This window comes from Halyomorpha halys, unplaced genomic scaffold (assembly GCF_000696795.3).
Source record: "Halyomorpha halys isolate HHAL.00 unplaced genomic scaffold, Hhal_1.1 Scaffold622.1, whole genome shotgun sequence".
NCBI lineage: Eukaryota > Metazoa > Arthropoda > Insecta > Hemiptera > Pentatomidae > Halyomorpha > Halyomorpha halys.
The window spans coordinates 78,158-89,711 of NW_027106831.1; the positions used below are offsets into that span (position 1 = coordinate 78,158).

The 11,554-nt window shown below is 31.8% G+C and overlaps 1 protein-coding gene across 1 annotated transcript in view; it reads right to left on the reverse strand.

Moving 5' to 3' along the window:
• Window positions 1-3,440: 3,440 nt before the first annotated feature.
• LOC106684813 (T-complex protein 1 subunit gamma) overlaps window positions 3,441-11,554 on the reverse strand; it is a 37,328-nt gene continuing 29,214 nt past the window's right edge. The window contains exons 10-12 of the mRNA XM_014427096.3: window positions 7,192-7,345; window positions 3,959-4,068; window positions 3,441-3,673 (exon numbers count right to left, since the gene is read on the reverse strand). Coding sequence (XP_014282582.1) covers window positions 3,560-3,673; window positions 3,959-4,068; window positions 7,192-7,345 — 378 coding nt within the window. The 3' untranslated portion in view covers window positions 3,441-3,559. The remainder of the gene's footprint in view (window positions 3,674-3,958; window positions 4,069-7,191; window positions 7,346-11,554) is intronic.

Here is an 11,554-nt window from a genome sequence, read left to right on the forward strand (position 1 = left end):
ATATATATATATATTTATTTATTTTTTTTAACAGTTGATTATGGGGGGGTTATAGTCTCGTACAAAAGACACCCCTAACTATATACAATGTTGTTATTAAAAGAAGAAAAAAAAATAAAATAAAAAGATAAGAGTAATGCTTCTTAATAAAAGAGGAATGTAAAATTAATAACAAAAAATAATGATATTGGTACACTTAAATAAAACAAACAATTGCCCTCTAATAGTGAAAAGAAGCAAGTTAATTTGAAAAAGGGACGAGAGAAGAAAATATAAAAAAAAAAAATAAAATAAAAAATAATAATGAATAAATAAAATGAGTAATAATAAAAACGAAAATTGAGATAGTATGACTATGAATTAATTTTGTATTTATTAAAGTTTATAACTGAATGTCCTGCAGCAATCTGGGCTTCAGTCTTCGGGTTGAGGTTGGGTTTCTCAGATTGTAGGTTACAGCTCCTTTAACTGTCGGCAACTGGGAACGGAACTTCATGAACCTTTTTTTATGTGATTCTCTATTCAGATATATTGATGTATATTATTACTAATGGTTTTACAGCGACGTTATTTTGTCTTTATTAATATAACGACTTCCTTAATAGATGAGAGAGAAATGCTAAAATTGGCCATGCTGCCCAAATACATTGGGTTGCTATAACATAAAGCGTACACATAAATCCGTAATTGGACATATATACACTACAATACATTAGCAATTTGCATTTTTCAAACAATTATCATTAATACAGTAATACACTTAAATAATTTGTTTTTTATCTTAACAAAAATTATTTTTATTCATTTTCCCCTCTATTTCCTTCCTATATACTACATTAGTTTTCCTCCTTTTCGCACAAAGCCAAATAATAATTTACTATTCCATCCAATAGATTATTGGATCCCCCTGTTTCACTCCTTCATACCTCTCCTCTCCAGTTATCCACAACAAATTTTCGATCAAATGAATTTACAAAAATCATCAATAGATAGCAACAAAACAATCATAGCAATAGAACAGTTTACTTAAAAAAAATTAAATAAATTTAACAAGAACTAATACATACATTTAATATTGTCTACATGACAAAAATATTGGCTTAGAACTTTATGGAATATATTCTGTTTTTAGTTGTTAATTAATTAAATTTAAAAAAGAATTAGAAACCAAAAATTCTCCCCAACTAGAAACCATAAAAGAAGATCCAATCTTAGAAAAAATGAATACCTTATTATAAATTAAATAAGTTCTAAAAAATGGTATAAACCATATATAACTAAGAAACTCATTTGCATAATTAAAAATTAAACCAAAAATATTATCATAAAGTCCCATTAAAGATATAGCGTAACTAAATCAAGAACCCAAAAGAATAAAAATAAAAGGTAATAATTTAATAAGAACAGGAAAACAAACAAAAAAAGGATAAGGACAAATTAATCAAAACAAAACACATCCCCCAACTACTGATAAAAAAGTTAATAATAATAAAGAACAAAGTATAGAACAAACCATTAAACCATTGTAACCTCTAAAACAAAAATAAATTATATGAAAACTATAACTAACAGTTAAACCAATAGATAAATAAAATAATAAAAAGTATATATATATATATTATAATAATTAAATATTCCAAAACCATATCTTTTCTATAAAATCCAGACAAAAAAGGAAATCCACAAAGAGATAAATTATAAATACAAAAACAAGAGCAAGTAAAAGGTAAACAATTAATTAAATTACCCATGTGATGAATATCTTGTCTGTCATTTATAATACGAATAATAATACCTGCACATAAAAATATTAATCGTTATATAGGGATATCCTGACTACACTGGGGGACCCCAATCAAGGACAGTGAAGGAAGAGGTAAGGGGGAGTTTGCTGGAAAACCAGGACATTTGATGGGTAACGTTCCAAATTATGATGGAGACACCTTATAAACTGGCAAAAATACCAGGCAATGGATAATGCCAACACATTTGGCGTGGCTATGGTCCGCTCTAACCCAGGTGTTGGCCCTGATATCCTTTCAAATGGTGGAACAACCTTATAGATTACTGCCTTATTGGGTTTCACAAAGTGAGGAGGAGATATCAGCGAGCAAGAGGTAGTTCTCGGTTCCAAATGCTCCAGGAAGAATACAAAGCTGTGAAAGAAAACTTCCAGAAGAGTAGGCAAGTGACAATGCAGGAAGAAACTTAGTGTAAAGGTGGACAAGGACCCATGGGGAAGGCCGTACAGGTTCATATAAAGAGCAGTTCTAGGTGACAAGAGAGGAGGTGCTGGTATAACAGGATCGAATGTATTCCTTGGACAGAAGAAATAAAGGAGACCAATGGAAACGATACTAAGATATTATGTCGAATGGAATGTGGGACTCATAGGCAGATTCGTCCTATCCAGTCCTGGATGGACAGGCAACATGGAGAGGGTTGATTTCCTGATCTATTTGCTTACAGTACTTTGAATTCAAATTCTACCACCATATATTTACTCCCCCCCCCCCAAAAAAAAAGGATAGCTATAAAAGATTGGTAGTTCTAATGTTTTGTGTTATGTATACAATTATAATATAACTAAAAAAAAACAAAAAAAAACAAACTTGTGAATTCCAAAGCCTTAAGGAAACTGAGTTATAGAAAAAAAAAATCAACATTTAAGCTGTAGTTAAGGCTGCTAATTTGTCATGAGAATTGTTAAGTTAGTTAACCCTCCAAGATGAGCAAATTTTTTTTTCTTTAAAAAAACTGATATTTAGATCAGTAGTAGCTTGTGAGGCCCAATGCAGAAGCTTATCTCTATTATAAGGAACTCAATCCTGCGTAATCTTTGAGGCAGTATTTCACTTATGGTTTATTTCATTTGGAAGTGTAACTTTTGTTCCACCAGTTTTGATTATTTTTTATTCTTATCCTTCCCCCCCCCCCATGGGTTTCAATCTGCCTAACCCTATGTACTAGCTAAACACAATAAATACGGTTCATGTGATGTGTTGCAGGTAATACAGCATTTTTCAGAATATAAACTTAGGAAGTTTATTGCAGAGGAAGTCTCATTATGGATTAGTTTGAAATTTAAACAATCCACACAAATTGCATGGCTATTGTCAGGGAAACATTAATTTCTTATGGAATCTGTTGTAACCAATTTGTGGAAACTACTGATATGTCATCTATAAACTGTTGTATCTTAATAATTGATTTAAAAAAAAAAAAAAGATGTTTCCACAATAAACAGTAACATTGTGTGGAATCCTTTAGCACATAATCTCATTTATAACAATCTGATTATACTACAAGAAAAGAAAATGACCTCATGACCTTCAAATGTAATAAATCCATCATTAGCTAGATAATTTCTTTCCATCTGAAATTGATGTAATTTATGTAACCACTGGTGTTTAAAAACATTGATTAATAGGTTAAAAAAATAGTACAAAAAAGTTAATTTATTATAGAAACATTTTAGAGTGTAGAAATTTCATAAGCTTTAATTAGTAGTAGCAATGTTAAATAGAACAAAAATACTTATTTTTAAATTGTAATAAAATTATTCTTTAAGTGATTCTTCAGTTGGTTGTGCTGGAGAGCCATACTTTCGTTCTCTATCTTTATTTTTAGCACCAGAAACAATATCATCAATCTTCAACAACAAAATTGCAGACTGAAACAAAAGATTGATAAAATATTAATGCTCTGGACTGTTAAGAAAAAAGTTGCTGAAATAAGTTTACCTATCCTGAATAATTATTGCGCCACATCATTAATTTGAATTATTTATATTTGAAATATCAACACTATTTAATGAATAAATTAAAGTGTACTGATACATACTATCTATTGCATTACATAAGGTATCAAACCAATAAAGAGTTGTATAAAATAAAAATTATTAAGGTATTCTTATGACTAAAATTATTTGTTAATAAAATTATTATTATGCCATTACTTCAATAGCAGTTTTGTAGATCTGGACTTTGACTGAATAGGGTTCCCATACACCTAACTCATCAATTGCTTTTAACTCTCCAGTTATTCCGTCAACTCCTTTGAGGACACCTAAATTATAGAAACAATACACATAATAAAGTGTTAAAATATACAAACAATCATACTTACATAAAAGAGAAATAATGAATAGAAGTGAAAGTACTTACAAAAAGAATTGAGCATTAGCTAGGTAATATTTAGTTAACTAAGGACAAACTAATAACTAAATAGTTGTCAGAATTAGTTCCCCTAAAAAACTGGAACTAATTTAGCTATTGACAGTTAGCTACAGCTATCAACTAAATCCTACAATCAAATTAGTTGTTAGTTGTCCATTTCAACTAACAACTAATTTAGTGGTAGCTAACAAGCAATAACTAAATTAGTTCCAATTTTTTAGGGGAACTAATTCTTTAACCATATTAGTGGTTACGCGAACATATTAGGGTCCCTTCATAATATTTCAGAGGAGCTGAAAATGAAGAAAAAAATCAATTTTATGATCTGATAGGACTGGGTATTCATCTATTTTAATATTTCAAATTCCTAGCATATTGGAGTCCAAATATATGTTTTCAAGAGTGCTGAAAATGAAAATAAAATCGATTTTGTGATCATGCGCTTGTGAATCAATTTATTTGAACTTTTCGGATGTCTAGCATATTGGAGTCCCTATATATATTTTCAAGGGCTCTGAAAATATATATTGGAGTCCCTATATATATTTTCAAGGGCTCTGAAAATGAAAATGAAATTGATTTTTTTACCCCGTACTTTCACCTTTAGGATTTCTGAAATATAGAGTCCCCTTGTATGTTTTGAAAGTTATTTGATAATTTTCCATACATCTGAACAACTATAAAGATACACACATATTTAAGAAACCCAGAAAGTTTAAATAAATTGATTCATAAGCCTGCAATCACAAAATCGATTTAATTTACATTTTCTATCAATATGCTAGAAATCCAAAATGCTATAATAAATCGATACACAAGTGTGTGATCATAAAATCGATTTTATTTTCATTTTAGGCACCTCTGAAAACATATACAAGGACCCCCAATATGCTAGAAATCTGAAATGTTAAAATAATTTGATTTGCTTGTGCACGATCACAAAATTGATTTTATTTTCATTTTCAGCACCCCTAGAAACACATATAGGGACCCCAATATGTGAGATATCTGAAATGTTTAACTAAATGGATATGCAACCCCGTGATGATAAAAGTGATTTAATTTTCATTTTTAGCACCCCCATAAACCTATAGTGGGACCCCCATTTTCAGCACCTCTAAAAATGTTTTAAGGGACCCCAATATGTTAAAAATACGAAATGTTGAAATAAATCTAGCACCCCCAGAAACATACATAGGGACCCCAATATGTTAAGATACGAATTATTAAATTGAATAGATATGCAAGCACAGGATCACAAAATTGATTTGTGATTTGATACGCAAGCGCGTGATCAGAAAATTGATTTTATTATCATTTTCGACACCTCTAAAACATACACAGGGACCCCAATACACTAGAAATCCAAAATGTTAAAATAAATCGATACACAAGTGCATGATCATAAAATCGATTTTATTTTCATTTTCAGCACCTCTGAAAACATGACATGTACAGCGACCCCAATATGCAAGAAATCCAAAATGTTAAAATAAATGGATATGTAACCCCGTAATGATAAAATAGATTTTATTTTAATTTTTAGCACCCCCATAAACATATACAGGAACTCTAATATGCTAGAAATCCAAAATGCTAAAATAAATTGATATGCAAACACAGGATCATAAAATCGTTTTTTTTTTTCATTTTCAGCATCCCCAAAAACACATAAAGGGACCTCTATATGTTAGAAATCTAAAATGGTACAATAATTCGATTTGCAAGCGCGAGATCACAAAATCCATTTAATTTTCATTCTCAGCACCCCCATAAACACATAGAGGGACCCCAATACGCTAGAAATCCGAAATGTTGAAATGATTTTTTTTGCAAGGGCACGATCACAGAATTGATTTAATTTTCATTAAAAGCACCCCTGAAAACACATATAGGGGCCCCGATATGTTAATAATTTAATTTGCAAGAACGTGATCACAAAATTGATTTTATTATCATTTTCAGCACTAAAAATGTTTTAAGGTACCCCAATATGTTAAAAATACGAAATGTTGAAATAAATCTATACGCAAGTGAGTGATGATAGAATTGATTTTATTTTCATTTTCGGCACCTCTGAAAACATATACAGTGACTTCAATATGCTAGAAATACAAAATGTTAAAATAATTCGATTTGTAAGCGCGCGATCATAAAATCGATTTTATTTTCGTTTTCAGCACCACTGAAAACATATATAGGATCCTAATAAGTCAGAAATCAGAAAATTGATTTTATTTTTATTTTCAGCACCCCCCAAAACATATATAAAGGGACCCTAATATGTTAAAAATAAGAAATGTTAAAATAATTCGATTTGCAAGTGCGCGATCAAAAAATCCATTTTATTTTTATTTTCAGCACCTCCATAAACACATAGTGACACACTGTAGAAATCCAAAATGTTAAAATAATTCGATTTGCAAACACGCGATAACAAAATTGATTTTATTTTCATTTTTAGCACCTCTAAAAACTTATTAAGAGAGCCCTACATGTTAGAAATCCGAAAAGTTAAAATAAATCTATACAAAAGGGCTTTATCGTAATATGGATTCTTTTTCCATTCTCAGCACCATTTAAACATGGCCACATGTCATCAATATTGTACTTGGATTTTTGTATTTTAATATTATTTTTTAATTGAAACTGAAGATAGAACTAACTAAATATAAGTTTTAGCTATAGCCTAAAACTTTATAACTAAATGTTAGTTACTGATTTCAGATCATAGCTACTTTAGTGCCAAGGATTAGCTATGCTAGCTAACAACTAAACGGTTAGTTTTTAGTTTCCATTGCAACTACAGCTAATTAATTAGCTTTAGTTATACCTAACTTTTGCCCAACTCTGCTTACTAATAACAAAAGAATTTAATAATTTAAACTTACAAAATAATACAATTAACAAACAATAATCAAAATCAATCAATCATCTTGTACAATTTTAATATCTAGGTCCACTTTTAGATATTAGAAAATATTTTGATACAAAATCAGAACTATATGCTAACCAGAATTATGTTGTTTCTCAAGTTCATTCATAGATCTAATCACTTTTCCACCAGCATTTTGCAACAGTGTTCTAGGAATAATTCTTAAAGCAGATGGGATGGCGGCATAGCAATCTTCTTCTATATCTATGGTATAATTTGCTTTAATTAGAGCCTGGAACATTCATACATAACAACATTAACCCATATAACTATGTAATTTAAATATTAAGTTTTTCATTATCCTAAACAATTACCCGAAGTTACAGCTATAACTTAAAGGGCTCATAAGAAAAATAAAACAGCAAGCACAAATTTCACTTAGGAAAAAAAATTTTTTTTAATAAGCAGGCACCTTTTCCATCTAGTCCAGTCAAAAGGAGTTGAAAAGAGCAATCTCAAAAAAAAAAAAATCATTTATGTATTTGTCTAAGCTGTTCTTTATATGTTTGGGGAGCTGAATCAGACTCTGGATTTTGCCACCTCATATCTAGAATTTTAAGTTCAAGAAACGTGAAAAAATTGCACTTTTCAGTTTTTGATTTATCTTCAAAACTATTGACCTTGACTCTATGACAAAATAATATGAATAATAAATTAAATATAAGAAAATTCTCAACAAATTTAGTATCAACACATTTTTTTTTCCATCTGCCGTATGGTTTAGGCACTAGAACACATACGAATACAGATATTGGACTGTATTGTATTTTTTTAAGATTCAACATTTCATGCATTTTCAACTGTTACTCATAATCATAATTATGGGGATAAAATGAATCCTGGAAATCCTTATCCAAGTCATTTCATAGTTGACCTAAGGAGGGAAGGGGCGAAATTGTGAATTTATATTAAGAGGGCTCAGATTTTTGGAGTGGGAGCACTGAAAGGAAGCTAGTATAATGGTGGAGCTGACATATTATTTTACTGTTCTGTAATATCCCTACTTTGCCTAACAGGCAGAACAAGCCATGTAAAGCAAGACTGAATATAAAATACTCTAGTTTTTAAGACAAACTTGAGAGGAAATCAAAGTTAGTGGTAGGAGGCTTTTTCTAGCTTTCTTGAGGTGGGAGATGGTAAGGGGAACAAAAAAAAAAAGGTTTCCAGTGTTATATTAAACTCTAATATAGTTACAAAAACTCAATATAAAATTAAAACCACTTAACGACCTAAAATATGATTTCAAATTAAAAAATAATTAAATCATATAATTACACCCAGCAATACAGGATAATTATACATGCAATAGGATTATAAAATTAAATCATATAAAACTTACAATATGATTATAAAGATTAAAATCAAATTATTCCAAAATTTAATAGGGATTAAAATTTTTACAATATAGTTAAAACAATAATTTGTTACTTTTTCTTAACAAACACAAAAAAAAAATTACACTAAGAACGACAATCTAAAATAGATTAATAATTTACAGAACACTATATCCTAAAACATAAGGAGGGAGCATCCATAGATTACAATTTATCAACATCCTTGAAACAACCAGTCACCAAATTCTTGGTTACATTATCTATCCTTTTCACAATATTTATTTCTAATTCACCAACATTTCTGCTGATCCATTTGGCCATCTCATATATCTTTTTTTCTGGATTGTTAAATTTATTTTTCACCAGGCCAATTACCTTATTATTTTCTCCAGTAAAGGATATTAATTTTTTTTTCTAATCTTTCATTTTCTGCAGCGAATTTTTCATTGGTTTCTCGACTATACCTAATTTTTAGATTAAATTTTCAATTTGTTATAAACATTGTCTAATGATCATTTTTATATGGCAAAGCTTATTAGTCGTATTCCATTATCGTTACTATATTCATGAAAACTTTCTTTACCGATAGTTGGATAATATACTTTTTCCCTTCCAATCTTTGCGTTTGCATCTCCTAATATTATTTTCATACAGCTTCGTGGTAATTTATCGTAAACTCCCACCAATTTATCATAGAATTCGCTTTTAATCTCTTCATCACTGTCTTCGGTCGGAGAATGAATGTTAATCAGAGCGATTTTAAACCAACGTCCCTGAAATATTGCTACCGATATCCTATCACTAAAAAATTTGACATCTCTCAACGCGGAAAGCAAACTATTCCTAATAAGAAATCCTTTACCTAACAAATAATTACTCCCCCCCCCCCCGTACCAAATGGTGTACTTCCCTTCCTTCAACGAACCCTCCCCTGGCCAGCGAACTTCTTGCACCACCATGATATCTAGATTGTATCCCTTAACCTCTTTTGCGACTGATTTTAACCCACCAGCGGAATTTAAACTTTTTATGTTCCACGTTCCTATAATTAAGTCTCTAATTTTCAATTTGCGCCATGAATCCCCTGAAGCAGTCCCCACCTGGAGACCCGAACGGGGGACTAGTTTACCTCCAGATAATAAGTGTTTTACCTCAGTAGGATCCATGACTGTTTAGTGGTATTTTGTGAACAAAAAAAATATGTGAGTAGGGCGTTCAATCCTATGTCACACCCTCCAGCAAGCCTGGGGGGCCCCCCTCATTGTTGGTCAGCGAGTCCATTGGACTTAGCCGAGAGGAACTTCTGAGGAATTTCCACCGACCATCCCCACATCCGCCACCTGTGGGATGCTCCCCTATGTGGTAATGAGCCCGCATATCATTATAAGTGTGATGAATACTGAAAAGGGTTTAACTTTGGGTGGTAAAATAGAGGTGCTTCGGTATGCAGATGAATTGGTATTATTGGGTGATGACAAAGAAACTATAGAACTAAATACAACCACGCTAATAAACTCCAGCAAGGAACTAGGTCTTGAAATAAATACGGATAAAACAAAATAAATGGTTAGCAGTAGAAACGTGAGCAATTTCAGTGATATAGATAAAGGAGGAAATACGTTTGAACAGGTAGATAAGTTTAAGTATTTAGGTTCTATGGTAACTAGAAAAAATTAAATTGATGAGGAAATAAAAACTAGGTTGAAGGCGGGAAATGCTTGTTATTTTTTTCAATTTCGAAACTGCTTTGCTCGCGCCTCCTATCGAAAAACTTAAAAATTAGAATTTACAAAACCATTATCCTTTCCACTGTTCTTTATGGATGTGAGGCGTGGCATCTTACACTAAGGGATGAACAGCATCTTAGGGTTTTCGAAAATAAAGTATTACGCAAAATATTCGGACCGAAAAAGGATGAATTAACGGAAGAATTTAGAAGATTACACAACGCTGAATTAAGGGACCTACACCCAGTAAATATGAAATGAAATGAAAATGAAAAAATAACTTTATTCTGGGACATATGTCCCCTAAGAATATTTACATGGTTCATATAGTGAGATTTTTATCTGGCAAGCGTTTACAAATTTTCAGATAGTAGAATGAAATTACATTGGTATATTGGCTTTACTACTGTTTATAATGTTAATGAATACCTGCCTATTTATTTGATTACAAAGATGTGGAGGTTTGGTTATTCAACAAATGAAGGAATAGGTGTTGTTTAAAGGAGAGAATGGATGAGGACTGGCGAATGGAGATGGGAAGAGAATTCCAGAGGGAGGTTGCACGTATGACGAAGGATTTGCTAAAGAAGGAGGTTCTATAGGAGGGCATATATAAATCATTCGGATGGGATCTGGTGTTTGATGAGTGGATGGATGAACGAAGAGTGAGGAGATCTATGATATAGGTAGGTTTTTTGATGTTAAGAACTTGGAATAGAAAAACACCAAGGAGGTATTGCCTTCGGGAGGTTGGATAGAGCCACTTCAACTCGGAATACCAGCGGGAGACTTGAGAGTGCCTAGGGAACCCAAAGATAAATCTTACAAAACAATTCATGAGTCTCTTCAGTCTCAACTCTAGTCCTGCAGATAGCCCTCCATACACCAAGGATCCGTAGTCGAAGTGGGGGAAGACAAGAGAGGATACTAGGAGCTGACGAGTGTTCTGAGGAATGGAATTACGGAATTTTAGGAATTGTTTGAGTACAGTTATGGATTTGCGTGTGATTTGGGAAATATGGTTATTCCAAGAGAGGTGTTGATCAAAGTGACACCAAGGTTTTTTATTGTAGGATAGAAGTGAATCGGTTGGTTGTTAAGGAAAAGTAGAGGACAGTAAGGGAGGGTATGAAGGAGGCGCTTGGAACCGATAAGAATGGCCTTCGTTTTTTTGGCATTCAGCTTCAAATCATTGTAAGACGCCTATGCGTTAATGCTGTCAATATCTTCATGTATCTTTTGGATGGCCTCAAGCATTTCAGAGGGATGGAAGGACAGATAGATTTGGAGATCGTCTGCGTATAGGTGGTACTGTGCGTGGTGAATGGAATCAGGAAGATCATTGATATAAATGGAGAAAAGGGTTGGTGAAAGTGAGGA